This window comes from Penicillium argentinense, assembly GCF_028826775.1.
Source record: "Penicillium argentinense strain IBT 30761 chromosome Unknown utg000002l_segment0_segment0, whole genome shotgun sequence".
NCBI classification, from domain to species: Eukaryota; Fungi; Ascomycota; class Eurotiomycetes; order Eurotiales; family Aspergillaceae; genus Penicillium; species Penicillium argentinense.
In genome coordinates, this window is record NW_026622661.1 from 793,902 (window position 1) to 818,342 (window position 24,441).

General features: G+C 50.9%; 9 protein-coding genes across 9 annotated transcripts; 7 read left to right on the forward strand and 2 right to left on the reverse strand.

The window, feature by feature from the left end:
• Nucleotides 1-526: 526 nt before the first annotated feature.
• Nucleotides 527-2,295, forward strand: N7532_001177 (Zn(II)2Cys6 transcription factor domain-containing protein; the record flags this gene model as incomplete). The annotated part of the gene is made up of 4 exons (XM_056613671.1): nt 527-586; nt 650-1,150; nt 1,214-1,354; nt 1,408-2,295. The coding sequence occupies 4 exons, from the start codon at nt 527-529 to the stop codon at nt 2,293-2,295; spliced, it is 1,590 nt and encodes a 529-aa protein (XP_056478712.1).
• Nucleotides 2,296-2,384: 89 nt separating this feature from the next.
• N7532_001178 (putative extracellular soluble lytic transglycosylase) lies at nt 2,385-3,191 on the reverse strand (the record flags this gene model as incomplete). The annotated part of the gene is made up of 2 exons (XM_056613672.1): nt 2,385-2,991; nt 3,052-3,191. 2 exons carry the CDS (start codon nt 3,189-3,191, stop codon nt 2,385-2,387), a joined length of 747 nt encoding a protein of 248 aa, XP_056478713.1.
• A 7,521-nt stretch (nt 3,192-10,712) lies between these two features.
• Nucleotides 10,713-11,831, forward strand: N7532_001179 (uncharacterized protein; the record flags this gene model as incomplete). The annotated part of the gene is made up of 1 exon (XM_056613673.1): nt 10,713-11,831. The coding sequence occupies one exon, from the start codon at nt 10,713-10,715 to the stop codon at nt 11,829-11,831; it is 1,119 nt and encodes a 372-aa protein (XP_056478714.1).
• Nucleotides 11,832-13,011: 1,180 nt separating this feature from the next.
• N7532_001180 (uncharacterized protein) lies at nt 13,012-14,059 on the forward strand (the record flags this gene model as incomplete). The annotated part of the gene is made up of 3 exons (XM_056613674.1): nt 13,012-13,080; nt 13,132-13,375; nt 13,452-14,059. 3 exons carry the CDS (start codon nt 13,012-13,014, stop codon nt 14,057-14,059), a joined length of 921 nt encoding a protein of 306 aa, XP_056478715.1.
• A 622-nt stretch (nt 14,060-14,681) lies between these two features.
• On the forward strand, nt 14,682-16,208 carry N7532_001181 (putative MFS pantothenate transporter; the record flags this gene model as incomplete). The annotated part of the gene is made up of 3 exons (XM_056613675.1): nt 14,682-14,851; nt 14,905-15,322; nt 15,372-16,208. The coding sequence occupies 3 exons, from the start codon at nt 14,682-14,684 to the stop codon at nt 16,206-16,208; spliced, it is 1,425 nt and encodes a 474-aa protein (XP_056478716.1).
• Nucleotides 16,209-17,307: 1,099 nt separating this feature from the next.
• On the forward strand, nt 17,308-18,484 carry N7532_001182 (uncharacterized protein; the record flags this gene model as incomplete). Its single annotated transcript, XM_056613676.1, has 4 exons — nt 17,308-17,506; nt 17,662-17,733; nt 18,030-18,148; nt 18,194-18,484. 4 exons carry the CDS (start codon nt 17,308-17,310, stop codon nt 18,482-18,484), a joined length of 681 nt encoding a protein of 226 aa, XP_056478717.1.
• A 611-nt stretch (nt 18,485-19,095) lies between these two features.
• Nucleotides 19,096-20,672, reverse strand: N7532_001183 (uncharacterized protein; the record flags this gene model as incomplete). Its single annotated transcript, XM_056613677.1, has 2 exons — nt 19,096-19,832; nt 19,892-20,672. The coding sequence occupies 2 exons, from the start codon at nt 20,670-20,672 to the stop codon at nt 19,096-19,098; spliced, it is 1,518 nt and encodes a 505-aa protein (XP_056478718.1).
• A 932-nt stretch (nt 20,673-21,604) lies between these two features.
• On the forward strand, nt 21,605-22,545 carry N7532_001184 (uncharacterized protein; the record flags this gene model as incomplete). Its single annotated transcript, XM_056613678.1, has 3 exons — nt 21,605-22,235; nt 22,310-22,398; nt 22,462-22,545. 3 exons carry the CDS (start codon nt 21,605-21,607, stop codon nt 22,543-22,545), a joined length of 804 nt encoding a protein of 267 aa, XP_056478719.1.
• A 721-nt stretch (nt 22,546-23,266) lies between these two features.
• On the forward strand, nt 23,267-23,908 carry N7532_001185 (cupin domain-containing protein; the record flags this gene model as incomplete). Its single annotated transcript, XM_056613679.1, has 1 exon — nt 23,267-23,908. The coding sequence occupies one exon, from the start codon at nt 23,267-23,269 to the stop codon at nt 23,906-23,908; it is 642 nt and encodes a 213-aa protein (XP_056478720.1).
• Nucleotides 23,909-24,441: the final 533 nt, after the last annotated feature.

Here is a 24,441-nt window from a genome sequence, read left to right on the forward strand (position 1 = left end):
CAGTCGAGACAAGCACCGTCGCTTGCATTAATGCAACGCTTGTAGGGCCGAAACGGCCCCCAACCGGGACTCCGGGAGGCCTGATCCTCGTCAGCTACTCCTCAGCCTCGCCCTGCCACATTTCAAGCTTGAAGCCAGCGCCAGTCAGAGCGCCATGCCGCAAGAATATTCTTCACCTACCCCCACGGTGTACAGCTGAAAGGAACATTGGCGCGGCCAAGCATGTGGAGACGGTGGAGGAGAAGTGTACAGGTTCACGCCGTGACTGTTGTTTCGGTCTGGCATCCACCGCCCGCCCACCGCCTTGGCTAAGGCCATTGGAGGGGCAGAAGCATCCATCGCTCCTCGCCAAACTTCACTCCTAGCCTCTTTGGACCTGCAGAGCAGAGGGGCCGAGTCTGCTGCCTCGTTCCTGCGAGGCATAGGGTGATCGCGTCCTCGCATCGCATCTATAGAGCGCTGGTCATGGTCCGGCCAAGTTCGGGTACCGCGCAGAGCTCCAGCTTCTCTCGAATCTACTGGCAGTATGGGGGGCATTCCGTACCAGTCGCCAGGCTGCAAGGCCTGTAGAAAGCGCAAGGTTAGGGTGAGTATTTCCGCGGCCCTATTCTTTGTGAGACAATGGACAATGCTAACTCTTTGTTAACAGTGTGATCTCGGCAAGCCAGAATGCATGCGATGCCTAAAGCGCAAAACGCCCTGTCCGGGCTACGACAAGGACCGCATCTTCGTACACAATCAGACAACCTCACAGGGCGAAGGAAATGGCAGCCATGTTCGATATCTTGGTCGTGCACGACAGTTGATTTTGCCGCTGGCGGTGAGTAGTGGTCCGGTGGTGCGCTCGCAGGTGGTCTCCACATTCCTTGATGCTTCTTTCCCGGCAGACATCGGGTTCTCGGACGCGGTGGATGCGTTGCCGAATTTGGTCGTCAATATCACGATGCGGCCGAGTAAGAGTGAAATGCTGGAGCGGGCTTTGGTCGCGGCCTCATGTATGTATCTGGGGCGGATCAAGCAGGATGATGCGCTGGTTTGCACGGGGGTGCAGCACTATGATATTGCAATCCGGCATATGTCGGGGATGCTGTATCGCAAAGCGCATACCGATGATATGATCTATACTACGGTCATCTTTCAACTATTGCAGGTACGTGCATCGAATCAGTGCTGGCGTACAATTGTATGCAAGTGTCTAACATCACGTGATTAGAGTCTCTATTGTCCCTATGGTCTTCGTGCCTGGCTGGCCCACACGGCAGGCACAAATGCGCTGCTGCGGCACTGCTACCAATATGCTTCGACGGATACCCTGGTTGACGTCATCTATCATAAACTGCAGAAGCTGATGGTGGTATGTATTCACTGTTCTCTTTCCGTTGACTTGTGCTGATCGGTCACTTTTAGATACACTCGACAATCGTCATAAAATGGCCCGAATCAGAATATACATATCTGAGACAAAATACTATCGGAACTCCACTCGATGGTTTATTTGATATCTTCGCCGTCCTCGCCTCTCTCCTAGCAGCCACCGAACAAATCAACCACGCAGACCTCGAAGCCTGCCAAGCCTTGCTGCAAAATTGCTACTCACATCGGCAGAGCATCCTGCGATGGTACTCGCAGAATCAAGGCTTCATCTGTGGACCACCAATGTTCTGCGACCCGAGCGAGAACCTCTGCCCCCGACTCCCTCCCACAGACGACCTCTTCGGCGTATCGTATCGATTCACCTCCCTCGACCATGCCCGACTACACATTTTCTACTGGACATCACTGGCCATGATCCAATGCCTGATCTATCAATCCAAGATTCTGGTGCTGGCACATTATTATGCCTCGGGACTTTTCCCCGTAGATCCAGCCACCCACGAAGAGTACATATTATCCGCGCACTACACAGACGAGATCTGTCGCGCAATACCATTCTGTCTCCAACCAAAGACAAAGTTAGCCGGAGCGCGAATCGTCATCCCGGCGATACCACACATCTGCAGACCCTACACGCACCTCCGCGACCAAGACAAATTCCTCTGGTGCGAAAGCGTCTCGTCGGTGCTAGTCGAAATTGGTTTTCACATGGCAGTTCCACTCCGCCAGACCGCCCGGAAATACTGGTCGCTCTCAGCAGACCCCCACATGAATTCCATGCTGAGTTTATCTGCGCGATGGGAAATATCCGATGACGAGCAGGCTCCGCCGGTAACGAACTACGGGAAGAGGGCCGAGATGCCCCTGGCGACGAGTGCCTCGAGGTGCCAACAATTCGAGACAGAATATTCCGACAATTGACGCATCACGAATTTGTATAGCAACAGCATTGTACAGAAATAAACCTCATCCTTCAAACACCCATCCACACCTTTCACTACAGTGTAAATCTAACACTTACTCCCATCCCCACAAGACTGATCACACCCATACGTCCCAATCCAGTTATCATCCCCATAAACATCCAACCCCATCAACCACCCATTAAGCACCTGATGCAAATAATCCAAATTCTGCGGTACACCATTCGACTGCCCCTCATCCGAACAAGGATAATCCTCCGTCAACCCCTTGTTCCCATTCAACCCACTGTCCTTAACAAACCAGCCATTATACGATCCAAACGCCTGCAGCGCATTACCACCCGATGAATCAATCTGGTCCGTGAGGTACTTCGTTCCGGCATCAACATTATCCTGGATCGAATCCGTGCATTGGCCGTCCGGGTAGTTGTCGCAGGATACCTGCATTAGGCCTGGTGTTGGGCCCCCGGCGTCGGCGTTGCAGGAGGATTCTTGCATTGCTAGCACGGCGAGGATCACGGCGTCCACGCCGTATTTTGAGCTCGCGCTTTGAAAGTACTGGTCGTATTGTTTGCAGGGGGAGCCGATGCCAGCGTAGAATTCGTCGAGCGAGATGTGGTAGATGTCTTCGAGTGCGAGGTAAGGAGGTGACCAGCCATCGCCGGTGATGCCGGTATTGAGCCAGTCTTCAGAGCTGTGATTCAGTGTTAGTGGATGTTTACTTGTAGGTATACTTCGGTGTCCGTGGCCTCACCCATTAGGTCCAGTGTTGGAGGTAACGTCGTCGGTCGCACCGTCGGCCGTGGGGTTCGAGCCGATGCCTGGGTTGGCGGATTGGGCATTGGCGAGGGCCGCGGCCAGGGCGATGAGGACGGCGAGTTTAAGTATGGCCATGGTTTTTTGTAGAAGTGTTTCTCTCTCGTTGGTGTCTCGAAGAACTTTGTTGATGGATTTTGGTTTATATATTCGCACCCGCCATGTCTGAATGGTAATCTCGCAATCGTTTACTATATTCAAGATAGAACCAGCCCGGCACGTCGAATAAGCACTGTCACCTTTTAATATGTTTCAAAGACGAGTTCCTCGAAAAGGCAAGCCGATCTCAATATTCGTTCACCTGTAAGGAAAATGATGGTGTACCAGTTTCCTAATGCAGTAGGGATCGTCTTAGAAAAGGGCAAGGAAATTATACTTGCTTAGCCCCAAGGTCCTGCTTCCGGGGGCCGATTCTGCGCAGTCGCTGATTGGTACATCGGAATTACCCACCAGGGGTATGTAGCATTGTAGCTCTGGCATTGGGGATGCATGGTCGATATCAAGAAATAGGTCTCAGGCACCCCGCAGTGTACAGACCACGAAGTAATGCAGTGGAAACAGGGGTAAATGCCAGACTAGAAAATGGATGATGCTCATTCTCAAAATTGCAGGGTCATCTTATGATGGCAATTGCGATCGCTTCCGGTGCGCCTTTCGAATAGCTCAACGAGCCAACCTCTCGAATTCCCGCGCCAGCCCCTCAACAAAATGACCTTTGGCGAATGCAGACCCGAGTCACGGTGAATCTGGTCACTGATCCCGGGTACGGTAGAAATGAGATACACATCTCCCTCCGCATCTGCATTGAGCGGATTCGATAAAGGATTGTATGGAAGGGTCCATGTGGAGTTTTGATCCACTCTCTACTTCCTTGCGAGAATAAGGGTAGACCGTTGAAAGCGCAGATATTTTCAATGTTGATTCCGGTGAATTGGAAGTTCTCTGAAAGGAACGGGGATTGTGCTGGCAGCGTTAGTTTTGATTTCATTGTTTCAAATGCATATCAAACCCGTTTTTGAAGGAGAGGAACCCTTCGATGAAACTGATTCATTCTTTGGATTCAACATCCAGACCATCTTTTCATGTGAGCTGGCCTGGGATGGGTGGTCTTTGTTCCAATAATCTCCCTTTTTCGCAAGTTCCCCATTGCGGTATAACATGCAGGCAATGTTCTGGTGAGAACACCAGTTACACCGAGGCTTTTGCGTGTCACATTGTATCTGCACACATCCAGTCAGTTCTTTCTGTTATCAGCCTGGAAAGCAGATTCGTTGAGAACTGAGGAACGCTTTTCACGAAGTCATCCGAGACGGCCATAGAACCATCTTTGATCAGCGACATAAATGGTTCAGACATCAATGAGCCGATGCGAGTCAGAAAGAAGTTTATGGCAACGTCTCGCAGTCCTCGGTCGTTCGGGGGCTCCTGGGATTGCCGGGATCTCATTATTGCCCACGTCATGCTTTTGTTGGTGTTCTGCTGCCCGGTACTTGAGAGTTTATAGATACGCAATCTTTCAATCGACCGAAGCAGGATCCTCTTTCAATTCGATTCTATTTGTGAATACGGAGCTGGCCACTACATTACAAGCCCTGCCAAAGAACTTTGACTGCGTACAGACTATACACTTGTGTACCACGTAAACGTTTTTTGCACAGACAATGTCAAAGTCGCTATATTTTGGTTCGAATTGTAAGCTAAAATATGATTAGCAGGTATTCCTGCCAAAATCAACTCTAAAGTGGTAAAAATTGTTTATCGAGATACCTTGCTAGCCTCAGAGCAGGTCGTGTATCTGTGTAGAGTTTTGGAAGCTCTTTCGCTTCCCCGGCAGATTGGAAGGACCATCAGAGCCTTTTTTCCCCCCACTTTTGGACATTATTTTGTTTAATTTTTGTCGAAGCTGAGACTGGAACCATGAAATCATGCCTAAATGGTGTGTTTGAGGACCAAGATCGTTAAGACTAGTGAAACGATGCTTTATAGAACCGTAAGGATAGCAAGTATCGTCGACATAATTTGTGGAAGAAATTGCGCGGCACAGGCTTCTCTGGTACAGTGTTTTGTTTGACTGTCATCCCATCCAGAAAAGGACTCTGCTACTACATTATACTAAATAATGATTTTTGGGTCTCTATTCTCCTTCTCTAGCGCGATGGATCTTGAGGGTGAAACGTTTACTCGTGTTTGAAGATCTTGTAGTTCTTTTCCCCGTGCGGGTTTGATATCTAGATAGCTGGGTTTGATCAACGTGAATTTAACTTGGTGTACGGTGAAACATTGTATCTCATATTGAAATCTTCGTTGATCAGAAAGATCCTCCAACCCTCAGCATCCAATTTCAGTGCTTTCTCTGAGACCCACCACTATTTGGACAAACATTGACATTGTACTCAATAGCCTGTCCAATAGGTGTTATATCCACCACGGTTCCTCTGATAAGATATATTTTGGTCCATTATCGCGACAAGTAAATCACATATAAATTGCGGGACTTCTCTAACCAAGCTATCCGGTGATGATGCTGGAGCGTCCGCTGGAGTATCAGGCCTCTCATTGTTAGGCTCTGGCTGATGGTCTGCTCCTGAATAGTCCAGATTGTAGAAATACTCGATCATGCGCTCAATCAGACCTTGCTGTTCATTCAAGCAACCCTGTCCGTGACTGACTCCTGTACTGCATCAGTTCTAGATTCCAATATTTCTCAGCCAACTTGATGTCTCACCTGGAATCCACACTTGCAGGCCTTGGGCGAAAAACTCCGACCGGAAGTAGATTATACACTTGTGTACGCGGTATTCTGTACTAGGGATCTTGCATTCAATGGTGAAATCACTGTATTGAGGATTGGAGAACAAGCTGTCAAATTAATATCAGCGCTGCTCTTTCAGTGTAATTCAAACCTCTGGGATCCTGGCAATACTTTGCGAGGGCATGAAAAAGCTCTTTACAAAGGATACTACTCTCATGCGCATATTGGACAGCGCCATGACGAGGTTCCTCGGAGACACAGAGAGGTCGCTTGAGAAACCGGGGAGAAATAGAAGCGAGAAAAGCGTTCCGCGTAGTGGTCTATTATATAACAGTGTGATCTGACCAGGTTGTATAGACAATTCCGCAAGGTCAAAGAGTTTGATGAAATCATGATGAGCAGATATAGACCTAAGCTGTCAGGTAATTTGTTTGCTGCATGGGTGCTTCCAGTACCTTCCATGGCGAACCATACGGGACGGAGCAAGTACATCACATTCCGTGATGGAGGGTTTGGTGCAAGGAAATCGCCAGATCTTATGCCGAAAGGAAATCACAGGACGTCTCATTTTGGATACATTGGCCCTGACCACATCAGAATTGAAAATTGTCAGGAGGTGACTTGCTAACACCCTAGGGTCTTTATCTTCCCCTTTTCCTCCTTTTCCCATCGTCCCTCCAATTGTGACAGAGCCTCCTCATGGTCTTGCCTCCAATGTGAAAAGAAGTGGTCTTCATCCCAGCCACACGCAGGAATAGAGTAATGAGGATCCTCCTCGGATCCTATGGTCAACGTGAAACCGCCGTCGGGTGGACCACGTATGATTCTGGCGAAATCCTGCATCTTGCTCCCTGCACCGACATGGGCCATACTCTCTTTCCAAATTGGGTAGCGAGGCACCTCGCGGTGGTCTGGTCCCAACCGAGGGGGTGCAAACATCTTCGGCAAACGCAACCTATTCGAGATCAATGATCATTAACTTTTCCCTTGTCAGGCCCATCCTTGTGATAAAATATGTAGTAATTCGGGCTTTCATCACACCCGCAGCGAATACTACGCGAAGCGCACTGGAATGAGCAATTCGCACTGTTTCTTCGCTGACCTCCAGCTCGCCATCGCGGATAAGCACCCCAAGCTGGATCAAATTTACCCCGAGGATTTCCGACACAACAAAGGATGGACGGCCTTTGAGGGCGCCTTGGCCTAAAAACCTAGGGATCACCTTCCCTTGAAATTTTTAGAGCCTCTTGAATGTTCTAGTTCGCTCAAGAACTCCCAATCCTAGTCCTCTATTTTTTTCTTTGACGATGACTGTTTTCGGAAAGCCGTGTGGAGCGAAGGTTAGATCGAGTTCGACGCGATGTACTTTGTTTCGATGTTTGTGCGGCCGCTTCATATCTTTCGCAGCAATCGGCTAGACATGGCCGTCGAGGGTGGTCACCTAAGCTGCGTGAGCTTCATCTGTGTCCCCAATCAGAACGACTTGCGTGCCTGCTTGAGCCCCTGTTCGAACAGTGAGCTATAGTGTCAACTGTGACAGCATAGAGCAGAGTTGAATACGGAGAGAATCGCACTTAGAGGGGGCAACACGTCACACTGCGACCTATCTTGTACACGTGTAATAAACCACGTATAGATCATCACTCCACCATATCTATCTACAACTCAAAGCTGATCCCGTGCAGCTTCCGCCATTGCTAGTCTTATTCGAGTATCCGACCTAGTTCATGCCGGCAAGATAAGTGGAGTGGCTAGTGTCGTCCATCGTGATATCTGTGAGGAAAGGTGAATGGTGCTCAAAGTTGGCAGGACCCGAACTTGAATTAAAAAATCAGTATTTTCAATTGTCACAGCATCACATCTTTTTTTTTCTGGATACAGTTGACTACCTGTCCACGGACCTGCACTCGTTGGCTTTGGGCCAGCTGTTTGAGTGGCTCGACCGGCGATCAAAGCTGTGGACGTTGATGAGGGAGAATCGCATTTTAGATTCCATTTGGCAGTATGGTAATCCGGATCGATAATGAGGATATTTGGTCTATTGTCTGATTTGACTTCAGAACGATCGTTGATACACTATTGCCGAGAGCGCCAAGAGCTTGCTCTAGCGGTTTTCCAACACCGCGAAGAGGGTGCGATATATATTGTGAACCCACGAGAACATGGAGTTACAAACTTTGCAATCATACATAAGTATTCACAAATTAGCTTTGAAATGTTCTCGTGAAGCTGCCAGTATATGTTCTTCCACTCGCCTTTATACAGAAGCTTGCCATGTAATGAGTGAACTTCCAGGTATCCCGTAGGCCTCTGTCAACAATAGCCTTCCAAATTCATACTTTTGTCACTACTCAAATGGCATACTGGTGTTTCACGCGGCTAGATTGACTGTCAGGCTAAGGGCGTGGGCTGAATCTCATTGGTATCAGGCGACCGGATTATTTCCGCTTGTTTCCAGCTCTTAGTTTCATTTCGAGTTGTTTGGATTCCGTTGTTCCTTTCAGCTAACACGGCAAGTTCGGCCTTGGTCCGAGCACAGGTAAGATTTGTTATTTTGGATTGTCGACCATGTTAACCCTGTCAAACACATAACGTAATCAACGGGCGAGTGACGCACCCCAAAACACCATAATAAATGCGATAAATTACAACATCATATCTCAGCAACCATAGACTTACATGACTTCAGAATTTGTCTCAAGACTTTTCTAATCATCAAAGGCAACGTAGGTTCATATCAATTATTTTAATTATCATTTTGGTATGATTACAAAAAATTGCAAGGTAATCTCGACCTTGAGCATGTAAATATATATCCCCCCATGAAATTTTAAATTTAGGGTCCTCTACAGTACTCAGAATCTTCAATTATGCTAGCTAGCTTCCAAAGTAGATTCCACAGGATGTGGTTGTTGAGACATGAAAATATCATTTATCGCATTTCCTATGGTGTTTTGGGGTGCGTCACTCGCCCGTTGATTACGTTACTTACAGTGCCATTTCTATTTTTAATGAAATCGACAGGACCGGGGATCCCTTGCGGAAGCCACATGGTGGTGCGCAGCGAACCTGTCAGAGATTAATGCCTCAGGCACAAACGGCGGCCTGGACTTGAGCTTCAACTCCTTCCAACCTTGGAAGCTCAGCGTCCACCAAACCCATCCTGCTTCTACGTCGTGGCCTCCAGCAAATACGCGCAAGACATTCGATCGACCATCCCGACTAGCACGAGATAAGAACGCGATGATCGCCGACGGAAAACGAGCGGCATCTCCATCCGCTGATAAAATTCTGATGGCAACAAGAATGTGGGCCGATCTGGAGCCCAGCATGAGGCGTATGGGGCAGTTCCCGCCCTAAATCCAGGGTCTCCCTCACTTATTTGTCTGCTGTGTCGAGACCGGCCCACCGACACGGGATCCTGAGGAGAATGGGCACAGCGGACCACAGCGCATCCTACTTGTCGCGGTCGCGCTGGCCGAAAGGATCTCTCTCGCCGACTGTTCCTGCAGAAAGGTGGAAGCTGAGGCGGTGGGCCACGACGCGATCCAAATGAAATGTGGAGATGGCATCTTCAGCACGGAGACCCCTTTAAAACCGAGGTCCACCTGTTCGTAGGGTCTATTTTGGTGGCGTGCAAGCCATGATCCGGCCCAGTCTATAGTTCATCGTCGTGTGCGATGTATCGACTTTGACAGAGGTACCCTGGTTCGCGATGTATAGTTCGGCCGCATAATTGGGGTTTTCTTTTTTGGACGCATCCAGAAAAAAGGGGGTGGGCGTGGTTGGCACCTCATGTGCGTGCTGACGGCGTGGCGGATCGGAGGTATCTCTCGTTTGTCTCCACGTCGACTCGGGCGACAGCTCTTTCTTTTATGCAAGTGCTCAGGTCGACATGCCAAGGGCAACCAAACGAATGCACCACCTTGGTCAGCACACTGCCAATGATGATTAGCGGTCTACCCCGTCTTTCCGAGTTCGAGCCCACCCACCGCGGGGCCATGGACTGGATCGTGCAATTGATTCTTTGAGACTTAATTGATCTATTGCTTAGGCACCAGTCGCTGGCACGAGCGTGATTTGTCTATATTCCACTCAACTACTGCTTTTCTCTGGGACAGGAAGTGCAGTGGTAGCCGTTCCAATGGTTTGTTGTGGTGCCCCTGAGTGCTGTCACGAGCGCAAAAATAAGAGATGGGGCAGCAGTTCTGCGCTAGCCACGCCGGCTATTGTAGATCGTGCGTGTGAGCAATCACAGCCAGCACTACTGCAGCTAGCGGCTCGGGGGTGGGGATGGCATTACACACTGAGTTTGATTATCCACACTAGTTCGACGAACTGAGCAACCTCGCAACATCAACCAGGGGCACGCCAATCAGCATGCAGCCGAAATGCAAATGGCCCGGCCTGGTCGTCCTCGAGTCTCCCCTTCGGATGTGCTTGGCACCTGCAGATCGCCATTTGCTCTCCTTTTCCGGCCTGGGCGGTGCCCTAAGGCAGGTACGGTCGAGGAAACAGGGCATGGCCACCGGCTCCCTGACTACTAGTACATTATCCTTCGCTGTTCCTTTCCACCTTCTTGCAACTGCTTCGTTCCCTTTGCTAGGCCTTGTTCCCCGTCACTCTTTTTTGCTGTTCTCAGCGTCCATTCTTTTCTGAATACCTCACGGAGTACTTTCAGTACCTCACGTCCTCGATTTTTTATTTACGCAAATCTACATTCTTTTTGACAAGATGAAGCAAACCATTATCCCTTCCCTCGTGGCCCTTGCCGCCTCGTGCACTGTGAGACCCTCCTCAATGATCTACGCTGCAATTGCATATCTAACGCACTTAAATAGGGCGTCATGGCCAGTGAGGACCTCATCAGCGTCCCCGTCGGCCTCTGCGCCGCCATCCTCGGCGAGACCGAGTGCAAGCAGCAGAGCTCGACCAACGGCCTGATCAACGTTCCCGTTAACGGTTGCGTTGCTGCCCTCGGCAAGGCCAAGTGTGACCAGGTCTCCTCCAGCAGCGACAGTGGCTCCCTGATCAACGTCCCCATCAACGTCTGCCTGGCTGTCCTCGGCGAGGCCCACTGCCAGCAGAGCTCCTCCTCTTCCGGCGGCCTGATCAACATCCCCGTCAACCTGTGCCTTGCAGTTCTGGGTGAGGTTGACTGCCAGGACGGTGGCAGCCAGACCACCGCTGCCTCGACCACTCCCTGTGAAACTGAGACCAGCGAGGTCGTCAGCTCGACTGTCATCCCCGGCACCACCACTGCTCCTGCCGCTGCTACCACCACCCCCTGTGACACCGAGATCAGCGAGATCGTCAGCTCGACCGTCATCCCCGGCCAGACCTCCGGTCCCTCTGGTCCCGCTGCCACTGCCACTCCCACCGGCCCTGCTGGCGCCTCTAGCACTCCCTGCGACACCCTGACCAGCGAGATCGTGAGCTCCACCGTCATTCCCGGCGAGACCTCCGGCCCCTCTGGCCCCGGTGCCATTGCTACTCCCACCGGTCCCGCCGGTGCCTCCAGCACCCCCTGCGACACCGAGACCTCCGCCATCGTCAGCTCGACTGTCATCCCCGGTAGCCCTGCCGCCACCGGTCCTGCCTCCTCCGGCTGGGCCCCCTCTGCCCCGGCCAGCTCTGGCGTCCCCTCCGGCCCTGGCGGTGTCTCTCCTGTCCACCCCACCTCTGCTAGCTCCAAGCCTGTTGTGACCGTCACCGCGACCAGCTACACCACAATCTGCCCCATCTCCTCCGGCGCGGTCCCCTCCGTCTCCAAGACTTCCTCCCTCCGCCGCGTGACTCCCACTGCCCCTGCCCCCATCGTCTCCGCCTCCAGCGGTGTCCCCAGCGGCTCTGCCTCTGGCTCCCCCTCCCCCAGCGCCGTTCCCTTCAACGCCGCTGGCCGCGCTACCTTCTCCGGTATCGCTGTTGCCTTCGGTGCTCTCTGCGCCGTCGCCATGCAGTTCTAAGTGGTCTGCGGGTAGAGGTGATGATGGCAGACGCTGTCGGTGACAGTTGGCGCCACTCCCTTGTCTTCAGTTTTTGTTGACATTTTATGTTTCCTTTCATGTTGGATATATTGAAGTCCATCTTCTTTTACTTCTGTTCTAAATGGGCTCAATCGGCCTTTTTCAGCAATCATAATTCCATGATCTACGTCTCGATTTGGTGCTGCGGTTTATATTCATGTGCATATGAGGTATTTAGTCGCGCAGTGATTCCTAGATTTTTTCTATCTTGTAATCTGCTCTGTGTGATGTACATTAGTATTTGCCAATAGATCAGTCTGGACCTGACGTAGCAAGCCCCTTGCATTGTCAGTGTGATATATCTATTTCTGGTCTGCCGAACCTAAACGGGATGTTTATTATTAGCCATCTGCCGTGGTCCCGTACATACTGTTCTCCACATCTCTCAGTGGCAGTTTCCTTCGCACTACTGCAGTGTGTATACCGCATCAACGCCACAACTTAGCCTGCAAGTGTCAGCTTCCTCTACCAAAGGAAACAATCCATGTTTCTCACGATTTCAAGTATTCATATTCCAAATAAGGGGGTCGCTATTGCACCAGAGTGCCGAGGACGTTGACATGCGACCAACACACGTGGTAAGACCTCGGATCTGCGACCGGGGTGATTGGTAATTGGCCCACAGCTGGGGCGAACCAGGCACCGGAGTGGATCTGTGAAGGGCGTGGGTGGCTGAGTTCGCTTTCGTGATTGTTATGGTGATCCTCATTTCAGAACCGAGGCGCGGTTCCTGCAGGTTCCTGCTCAGAACGTCAGCATTTGACGTAAGAGTCAATCATGTCGAACGTAACTTTCAGGCCTGTTGTAATATTTGGACAGTACTAAACATTCACCAAGGAATTCATCTCGCTAGTCGCTCATCTCTGTAGATGCTCAGATGTCAAAATGCTGCGCTTACCCTTCTGCCGCGGTGTGGGGTAAACTGGGGGAATCCCGCCGCTCGCTTACTTTCAACCGTTTCATCTCCGCGATCCACACCTCGCCGTTGTGCTTAGCAAGCAATCTAGGCAATCTGAATATTTCCGTTGGTCTTGGATACAGGTATATCCAAAACGGTCCTCGGGATCACTCGGAATTTTCGCAGCTGAATGGTGGACAGAGGGTTCATTCGATCTTCACGATGTCAGCAATCAAAATCTCGGAGGACAATCCCTTCCAGAAGCTGATTGCGGAAGCTAATCACGATCCGGTACGTGAACAAGCTGACGAGCGCCTTCCTATCTGAGTCGATTTTGTACAGGCGCAATTACAATCCCGCTATGAAAGCCACCGGGAAACTCGCAATGAGCAACAGCGCACAGCGATTTTGAGACCGGAATTTGCGGGATGGAAGCTCGATGAGATCCTTATGCGCCTTGATGGTCCGAGGAAAGAAGAGGGGTATCTTGATCCTCGGAACTGTCTTGTCATATGGGCGAGACCATCTCCAGCTATCCGCGATTTGATCGCGTTTGTGCAGGGGGAGTTGAAGAGTGTTGCTCCTTGTGAGTCATCATCCACCCCGAAAATCATTCCAGAGAATAACGCCGAAGAAGAACCTGTATTAATTATTTCAAACAGCACTCTGGACCATGCCAGACGACTGTCTCCACACAACAGTCCTAGAAGTCGCGCACTCACTGACAGAAGGTGAAATCGAAAACCTTGTTCAAACCCTGCAATCATCAGAAGTCTCTACGAGACAAATCTCTGAATACGCAGTCGCTCACCAGACTCGTCTCCTGAAGCCCTTGATCAGCTTCGACTCCGCGGCCCTGGCTCTAACCCTCGTCCCAGCCGCCGGGGAAGGAGTGGAGGCATCGCCAAGTGGAGATAGCGACAGCTACAGCTATCACCATCTGCGCCGTGATATCTTCGACATAACCCGGCAAGCCAATCTTCCGGTGGCCTCGCGCTATATCGTGCCATCGGCGCATATCACGATCGGACGGTTCATCACTGATGATGGGTTTGTTAAGGGGGATGACGGGCGACAGGTTGATTCCGCTGCTGTTAAGCGGTTTGTTGACAAGATTGGCGAGGTCAATGATAATTTGAAGAGGAAATACTGGCCTAGTGAGGGTGGTATACCTGATGGAGGCGAGTGGATTGTTGGGCAGGAAATGGGCTTGGTCGTGAGGAGGGGACGGCTTTGGTATGGGGGTGGTGAAGATGTTCCACTTGGATAGGTAGGGCTGCTAGAAAAGTAATCAGTCATGCTTTCAATTATAAGCTATTTTGAAAAGCTGTTAGCGGCTTCTTTCGTCTGTAATTGGGTATGGCGAGACCTGGATGGTGGGAAATGATGGGTCTATCATCTGGGCTAGGCCAGAATTTTTTGTGACAGATATTCCAGAGTAAGAAGCTAGCTAAGCAAGGAATCACTTATCGACATGCAAACCTAAACACATGCCAGATACGATACTCCAACTCCCTTCAAGTCGGCAAGGTCTGTGTACTCCGATAAGGCAGCTAGATAGGTTTCCCCATCCGGCAAGCAATGTAAGATCGCCAAGCTCGCCACGCAGCGCTAACAGCGATAGTGGAGTCCCCCCGCACTTTCTAGCAAGCCTCGGGTCAGCTGAACCGACACTCTGATAAAGCTAGACTCTATCAGAGAAGAGGAGATAAGGTGCAAATCGAGTATACCAAACCGGCGCAGGTGCAACACTGCACTTGTACCTCGTTGAGGGCTTGCGGGGGCGGCAATTTGGAGGCGGAGATAAGGCGGGCGATATAAACTGCCGCCGCCGCTGCGAATCCTTCCGTTGTATTTTCCCCACCGAACAGAAAATATGCCCGCTGGCCAGAATGAGCGTCCTCGCCCAGTTCACCTCCTACCTTAAAGGCCACGAACGTGTGCCCGGTGAAGCGAAGCTGCTCCGCAAGATCGACACCTTCATTCTGTCGTTCTGCTGTCTCTGCTACTTCGCCAACTACCTGGACCGGAGCAATATCAACAATGCATACGTCTCAGGGATGTACGTCAACCCCGGATCTGCAGTGCAGGATCCATCGCTGACGATCTACACAGGAAAGAAGAGCTCAACTTTAAGGGCAATGAACTCAATCTGATCAATACTATTTTCACGGTCGGCTATATCGTCGGCCAGCTGCCCTCTAATCTGGCACTTACGTACTTGCGACCGCATTTGTTTTTCCCAGCGATGATGCTTCTCTGGGGCGGGTTGACTATGATCACGGCTGCAGTGCAGAATCCGCAGGGCATTATGGCTATTCGATTCTTTCTCGGCCTGGCCGAGTCCAGTACCTTTGTCGGGACCCATTATATTCTCGGCTCATGGTACACAGAGAAAGAGCTCGGGAAGCGCAGTGGCATTTTCACTGCGTCTGGATTGGCCGGGACTATGTTTGGTGGCTTTATCCAGACTGGTATCCAATCTTCCATGGATGGTGCTCACGGAATCTCCGGTTGGCGATGGCTTTTTATCGTATGTCGCCCCTTGCAAGATCCCAGAGTCGCAGTACCTAACAAGCCAGATCGACGGAATCATAACAATCCCGATTGCGATTTTCGGCTTCCTGCTCTTCCCAGACACACCCTCAACAACCAAAGCACCATACCTCACCTCCGAAGAGCGCGCCATGGCTATCGCTCGCATCCCTGAATCGGGCACTGAAAAAGTACGCCTAAATCTCACCTTCGTCAAGCGCGTCTTCACCTCCTGGTACTGGTACGCCTTCGTCATGCTCTGGATCATCGCTGGCGAAACAGAATCCTTCTCCTCCAACGCCCTCCTAGCACTCTACATGAAATCCCACCCAACCAACTCCTACACCGTTTCCCAACTAAACAACTACCCAACTGGCGTGCCCGCCGTGGGCATAATCTCCACCCTCTTCTGGGCAACCTTGACCGACTTCATGGGCGGCAAGCGGTACCTAGTCGGCTACTTCATCGCGATAACAGGCATCGTGACCTCAGCACTAATTCTCACCCGCTTTGAAGATACGGCCGTAGTTTTCGGTATGTATTATTGGGCCGGAGCCGTGTATGCGTGCCAGGCGACATTTTTCGCCTGGTGCAATGATGCGATGCGCTACCAGAATGATCGGTTCCGGTCGGTTGTTATTGCTAGTATGAATATGGGAAGTAATGCTGTTAATGCGTGGTGGATTTTGCTTTTCTACTCGGCGGATTTTGCGCCCAGATTTACTAAGGGAATGTGGGCAATGATTGGATGTTCTGTTGCTTTGGCCATTTGGACGACGGGCATTGTGTTGTTGACTGTGCGCGATGAGAGGAATGGGGAGGTGCAGGAGACGAGGATTGTGGATATTGATTCGAAGAGGGTAGAGACTGTCACGGAGGTGTGAGTGATTGTTGCCTGTCTTGTTGATATATCATAATGAACATATGGTTGAAGAATGGACTCCATGTCATAGCCTTGTTAAGCTTACTTCATTTTCTATACCGTGGTATTGTCACTGTACAATCCGGTGCCATGGATGTAGTGTACTCGTTGGCTGGAGTTGACCTTAAGAGTACTTTGTGATGTGGATGCCACGTACTCCTAATTTTTCCATGACGTTCACTGTGCCAATGTCAGAGACAGTATACCAGTGGGGCCAACGAAGACTAAATACCAACTAACCGATCTGCTGGAGTGACGTAGGAAAATTAGTATCGCCTCCATAGTGTACCTCCCTTTTTCCATGACACTGTGTTGCACCGCCTAACCACATTCGATGCCGGTGATATCCCCACCGGTCACATTTCTCCCCCGACCATAGGGAACATGACCACATAGCCAAGTGCAACGGCCCGGGAAAAGCGAATAAGAAAGCCATCAGAAACCAAGTACCCCTAAAATGACGGAAAGCCGGTCGCGGGGTGGTGATTCCAGGGCCGAGAACGCCAAAGTGGAGACTTCCGAACGCATTGGATCTTATCTAAAACGGAAATAAAAAAAAGGCTTCGTCGCCAACTTTCCAAAATCCCGCACGACTCGGTTTCTTTGCGCCGATCCGCTTCGTCGGACGTCTGTCACCCCTCACACTCGTGCACCAATGTGACAGCGTTCCTGCCTTTTTTCCGGGGCTGTTTGGGCCTTAGTGATTCCGGACCACGCAATACCTATGCCGCTGCAGCGTCACTTTGCGGGTTGAATGTTTGGGGAATAATCTGGGACGTAGCCGATCTCATTGGCCTCCGCGTTTGGAGTCAGGTTGGGCTTTTGCCTTTCCCATCTTGTACAAAGTGTGTCAAAGTCCCAGCCTGGGAGTGGTACGACTGAAATGTCTCGGACTTCTTGGATGTTATCACTTTAGGTCGAGCTTTGAATTGTTTTCCCAAGTGATCAAGATGAACGTCAATATCTTTGGTAGAGGATTGCCTCTACGGACTACTATCACATTTACTGCGAACTGTGTTTTATTTTCTTCAATATATTTCTCACGATGACGAGGAAGGAAAATGGCTCAGGGTGCCTTGACAGGTTATGACAGAGGCTTGTTCGGAGGTATTGAGACTAACACGGATTTCCTCAATACGATCAACAATCCCAACGATGCTCTGCTCAGATTCGTGCTGACAATTTACAACTTGGACTATCTTGCAGGGTGTCTGCTGAACTTTATGACGGGCAATGTGGATTGCCATGAACTTAATTGTGGTATGTATACAAGACTCTTCCATCTTCACCCGCCACGAACGAAGTGTAAACTGGAAATTATGTTCTTCTTGCATATGAAATGCAGTCCATGAACCAGGCAAGTGGAATCAATTTCATTGTGCACGTCCATAGAAAACCGTATTGACATGATCCAGTTACTGCATTCCAACCATTTCGGAAAACAACATCGGACCAAGCCGCAACCTCAACCTCCTTCTCAGTGGAGCGTAAGTCCCCCCATCCGACAAAGCATACACACATGCTAACATCAAAGCAAGTATTCCAATGCATGTTCTTCTTCGGTGCCCTCCTCCCAGCATTATCTGCCGGCCACATCAGCCGCAGAAACCCTTGATCTGGGGTTGCGCCGGTCTCAGCATTTCAATGATGATGATCGCCATCATACTAAGCTTCAAAGGAACAGCTAGCTAAGAACCAACAGCATCCGATAGTATCGCCTTATTCTTCACCGTGCGTCTCCCCATCTAGTACCTCAAGTGATAAAGTTAATAAAAAGCCCTAGTTCACGTTAATATACGGCGCCTCCGCCTCCTCAACCCCATGGTGCCACTTCCCGAAATCCTACTCTTACACGCGCGCGCAAAGGGAACCGCCATCGGCTTCTCATCGAACTGGCTCTGGGTATGTCCACCAACCCCATCCGAGGGAAAATTCTAGCGAGTGCAGAGCTTCGTCATTGTCATGATCACACCGACGATATTCCGGAATATCGAATGGAATCTTACCTCGCCTTCGTGTACACAAACGCCGCACTCATCCCGCTTCGTTTACTTCTGCTACCCTGAAACGGCGAATTTGACGCTTGAAGAGATTTATCTGCCGTATAGTGAGCATGGAACTTCTGCGCTCCATGTGGCGGAGATATTTCAAAAGCAGATTCGGGAGAAAGGGCAGATTGGGCCGGATACTGAGAGTACGATTGACACGGAGGTTGTGCATGATGATGGGAAGGAATAAGTGCCTTGTCAGTTTTTACTTGTGAATAATCTGCAAAAGCTGTCTCTGGTAACTAGGCGTATATAGTATCCGCACTGAGTGCGCTATGTTTCCTGGAATTTGTCTACAGTTACGAATGAATGTGATTGTGATGTTTTAGGCGAGATTGAGATTCAGAAATTACCAGATTGAGAAGTTCCTCGATTTGCTGTAGTTGACCTCTTTCATTTCAGCTAAGCAGTTAGACTAGCATTGGAAATGCTAATCTCGCAGATGAAGCAAGACGAAATCTTGTTTGCTCAACTCACGCTGATCGCCGGGGAAACACTAAAAGCCCCCCAAGCCTATTTCCAGAGTACCAGGTGACCTCAGGAACCGTATACCGAGCCAAACTAAATCCTCGGAGAACAGGCCCCCTTTCGTCGATGTGGTGTCGCCTGAATTTCCTATTTAGGATTCCCCACGTCAGCGAATCAGCGTGCGGAATACTTGAGAGGCGAACGAGGCGACATAGCGAGGTAAAGAAACCCGGAGATAGTCGCGACTATGATTGAGTAGACTGGAGTATTCGTAGGCATATCCCTTGAACATACGTAACGACCTTCGTAGCCGACGTATATCTCTAGCAGATGCTATGGTACAACATTCACACCGTGTTCAGGCAAGGAGATCGACTCATAGTCAATCTTCCACTCCTCCGCCAAATCCTTGACCCGGTATTCAGTAGCCAGGCCAAGAGACGCTTGGATATTGCGAAGCAATTCAATAACAGTAATCCTCTCGTTCCAGCCCAAGAAGCATCGCGCCGAAACATAGAGTGGCTGCACCAAGTACTTCTGGACCGTGATATTCGGCATCCCGTGCGCGATTGGAAGGATCTCATTTGCGTGGTGCGTTAGGTTCTCATGCAGGACTTTGTATGTACTTAGTAGATCGCCGGGTTTCTTTTGGGCAGTGATAAATATTTCTTGCGGTTGGTTGATTATCAGGACGATCCGGGCCATGTGGTAGAATGCCATGGCTACAGCGCAGGTTTCGGAACTGAGCCATGTCTCGGCGGGTGGTTCTTGTGTGGGAGGTTGGGTTGGTGGGAGGTTGTGGGTTATTGGGGCGAAGAATTCGGGTGGGAGGGCGTTGCGCCATTGTGTGAATTCTGTGTCCACGAGGGTCCATTGGCGGGGATTGTTGAACTTGTCTAGATTGACAAGTTTGCAGAGGAGGCGGATGAGGGCTTTGAAAAAAATTGATTCTTGTTGTTCTTCTTCAATGTATTCGGACATCAATTGCCCGGAATCGCTGAGAGGGAGGCCCATTTTCCGCCAGAGGGGGTGGTCGTCTGGGTTGATGCGGCATGGTTGACTCAGGGTAACTAAACAACACGTCAGTCAAAGGTATTGGATTCCGATCGCTAGATTTCAGGAAACTTACAGCCGTTGAGCATGTCATTCAGGGCAAAATACCAAAATGACACATTCAATGCCCTCATGGATTGTGGGATGCGGTAGAAGTTGTCGGGGGAGATGGGAAGATCAAGGTGTGGACGAAATAGTTTATTGATCCCGTCCAAATGGCCGGTCCATGCTCGCATCGTCCCGCTGAGGTCCTCATAGGAACACAAGATGCAGGCCGCCAATATGCGAAATGCCGACGACGTGCTTTCGTGATAGTCGAGGTGGTGATAATCACTCCCAGGGGATCGGTATATTTCACCAGGAGAGAGGTGATTTTGAACAGTGGAGCGGTCGTGTGAGATTTGGCGAGCCATAAGTAGAATCGCCTTCTCATAATATTTGGCCCCATACCACAAAAAGTCCAGACTTGCCCGAAGAAGCATCGAAGCTGTCATACTCGACCGAGTCGTTATATTAGTGGCCCGGGTGGAGTCTTTCATCTGCCCCATTTGCTTTGCGGCAAATGCGCATGCAGAATACCGAAGGATAGGGCTTTGGCTTGCGAGCTGGACAACATATTGACTGAAATACGATCGCTGACCGGTGCAGATGTCCATCCACTGCCCGCCGTGCTCTGCGAAATGACGGAGGAAGAATCCGACCTCGGCGCTATCTTGATTATTTTCCTCTGGTAAACTTGCAGGGATTGCGGAGCTTTGTGAAGACGCATGGCTGGCTACAGTCGGATGGCCATGTGTGGCGATTGGACTGGTGGAGAGGTATAGATTTGCAGTTGGCAATGACCGCACCGACGGCATCTCAACTGCTTTGCGAAATGTACCCGATGGGGACGACTGCGCTAGCAAGCCACCAATAGGTATGGCCCCTCTCGATTGCGCCGGCAAGGCCACGGGTATCTCATTTTCAGGCGATACGGGCGATCTTGGGCCATTGGTAGCACAATTGACGTCACCGGTCGGGTTGGCTAGAGGCCGGGAATAATCAGCAAAGTCTCACGAGTTGAGACGTTCGATAGATACCATGTATAGATAGAGGATAAAGGAAGACATACTCGGTGGCGGCGCCGGCATCGTCGCAGCATTATCCTGGTCCGAACGAGCCTGACTGGGCGACGGCTTTGGGGACCTTAGGGTTCGGGAAACCGACTGGGTCGGGATAGACAATTCATGTGGCCGAAAGAGGCCGTCGATGATCCGACAGGATCGCCGGCTTTTGACGCATTGGGTGCATTCGGGCCGTTTCTCGTCGCACTTGATCTTGCGCGCGCGGCATTCGGGGCTGGCGACAATCAGCGCGTGCTCTGTAGTAGGGCTGGGAAAGTGCAGCTTACCATCCCTTGCGCGAGCGGTGGCCCCTCTTCACAGACTCGCGGGCAGGCATACCTGATCGGACAGCAGGTTGCGCTTGAGGCATACAGTGGGCGTAGGAGGCCTGTCGCCCCAGGCATTGCGGGGAGGTTGCGGAAGTGGAGTTGGGTGGAGCTCGGCAGAGTTGGCCAAAGCGGAAGATTTGCCGAGTCTCGCGACTTGCCCTCCGCACTGCTCGACTGTCGCCCCATCTCCACCCAGCATCGTCACAGGCAGAATGCGCGGACGAGGGAACCGGGGGGGAGGGAAGGGGGGGAGGAGCGCTCAGGACCCCGAGAACCCCTCAATGGTAAACGCGAAGCCTATTTAACCCCGCGGGTTGACCAGCTCAGTCACCAAATCACACAAATACAGACTCCGAGATGCCTCTCTACCAGCCTCCCAACGTGAACACCCCCGTGCTGTCCCAGTTCTCGCTGGCCGGCAAGATCGTCGCCGTGACCGGTGGTGCCCGCGGTATTGGCTTTGAGGTCGTGCGCGGAATGGCCGAGGCGGGCGCCGACGTTGCCCTCCTGTACACCACCACCGCCGATGCCCCCGAATCCGCCGCGAAGATCGCTTTAGAGACTGGCCAGCGCATCCAGGCCTTCCAGTCCGACGTGACCAGCCGCAGCGAGATCGATGCCACACTCAATAAGGTTGCCAATGAGTTCGGCAACGGCCGTCTGGATGTTGTGGTCGCCAACGCTGGTACCTGCACCAACCGCCCCAACCTGGAATACGATGAGGAGAGCTGGGCTCGTGACAACCTTGTCAACTACGACGGCGTGATGTGGACCGCGCAGGCTGCTGGAAAGATCTTCAAGCGCCAGGGCAAGGGTAACCTGATCATTACTGCGTCGGTCAGCGCCATTCTGGTCAACACCCCCCAGACACAGTGTGCCTACAACGCCTCCAAGGCCGCGGCAGTGCATCTGGCAAAAAGCTTGGCTGTGGAGTGGACCGACTTTGCGCGCGTCAACTGCATCTCGCCCGGCTTCATCATGACTAAGAGTCAGTCTACCTATTCACCGACCGATACATTTACGCGTTGATACAAACCGATTGCTAATACATTCTATCTGCAGTGCTTACCCAGCAGCCCAAGGAGCTGTTCGAGAAGTGGCTCTCCATGGTGCCTGGTGGCCGCATCTGCGATCCCGCTGAGCTGAAGTCGGTACGTTTACTCTCCATTATCCAACAAATTTCTTACCCCAAACAATACTAACATCTCTTTCAGGCCTACGTCTTCCTCGCCAGTGATGCTTGCTGCTACATGACCGGTGCCAACGTGGTCATTGACGGTGGCTACACCCTGCCTTGAACGGTTTTCCTTTAACGATGATAGACCATTACGACAAAGAACATTTGCATCTTATAGACTAGTTGCAGTACCAATGATACCAATTGAAACACGTTTCTGAAACTTTCGACTAGCCCTACCACGTTGCATTAAGCTTAGCTAAAGAAACGCCGGCGTGATATTAAGCTTAAACCAACTGCAACTTCTCCGCTGTGTTAACGCGCGTCAACAAACTTCGGCGCGATATCATTCCCAATCGAGACACAGAACCCGCTGTTCTCGAAGCTCCCAGATTTGGCTAGAGTGGTGATCTGTGCCTGTCTATCGGGTCCACCGTTATCAGCACCCCAGCCACTGTTATATGCATGTCGATCTCGGATCGAGATCCCGGTAATCTCGGGCTGGAGCGCCGTAGCTCAGGAAAGATTCGAATAGAAGCCGTTTGCTGGCCGATCCTAGCGATCGCCCGTGCAGGGCTACCGGCCTTATACCCTTGTTGACAGGCGGGGTAAACTCCCCGCGAAAACCGACTGGTTGGAGTGGTCCCGAGGGCGTCATAGAGCCCGGCATTCACAGCGAGTGTTTGTAGCAAAGATAGTAGCCCCGCATCCATTTCAGGTTATTCTAACCACGCCATTCTACATAAGCAGGTACTTCACCCTAGGCCCCTGCAGAGCAGACGTATCCCTACTTTATTTCTCTCACCGAGATTTCATTTATCACCTCTCTACGGTCCGACACCATGCAAGAACCAATGACCTACGAAATTAAACCCACGAAGCTCATCCCCAACAGCCCGAAACCGCTCCTTCTATACAAAAACTTTTGCATGCAAGATGGGAAGGTCGATCTGGGACTTGCCTATGACACATTTATCAAGAACGGGTGGGACGTACAATGGGTTACACGATACGGGCGACACCAACGATCCCACTACCACCCAGAAACGCACGAAACGATGGTTGTTACCACGGGGCCGGGAATCATTCGATGGGGAGTCGCAGACCTAGACGATGACACAGAGAAAAATATCTACGGCGACGCGTTCGAGGAAGGCGGACTGCAGATGACGGCCGAGGTAGGCGATGTTTTTGTCATCCCAGCCGGTGTTGCACATAAGAGCTTTGATCAGGATGCGGAGGATGAAAAGTCTGGGTGTTTGACTGGAGTCGCGAGAGGTATTGAGTCGGATGATCCGCGTGGGTTGGTGGTGAGCTTGCAGTTAGAGGGGTTTACGATGATGGGGGCGTATCCGAAAGGATTCAGTTGGAATTGGGGTGAGGGCGGAGATTCTCCGAATTTTGAGGATGTTTGGAAGGTTTCGAATGCGGAATTGGATCCCGTTGTTGGTAGTGATGGGGGTATCAAGAAGTATTGGGTTTGAACACTGTCCTTACCTTACACAATGGGTGGGGGGGGGGAGATTGGTGGAGGGGTGGAACAATCATTTCAAATTCATTTCAAATTCATTTCACTTTACTATTCGATTGATTTCAATTTCAATAAATTTGTTTATGCATCGTCAGCTAGTACTCTAGCCATTTAGCCCCAGAAAGACCAGCAGATATTGCATTGGTGCCCTCACATAGTTTACGTGATTGACTAATACATACCCAATTCTAACCGTATATGTCGACTCGCTTGGTCGACTCTCCGACGGGGATTTCGGAGATTGAGTGGTGCGCCGGGTTAGCTATACCATAGGACCGTAAACAAAGGACATCTTAAGGAAATCGAGCCTGAAATTAGCGTAAGGAGGCATTCTAATCCAGGCACCCCTTGAATAAAATTGTCGTAATAAAGCTGGAAGAAATTTTTCGTGGGGATTTTTCCTAGAAGGCTTCGCATCCCTCTCAGGCGATGCCTTTGTCAAAGTTCTAGCACCGAATCCAATTGACAATTTTGCCCCAGCCTCCA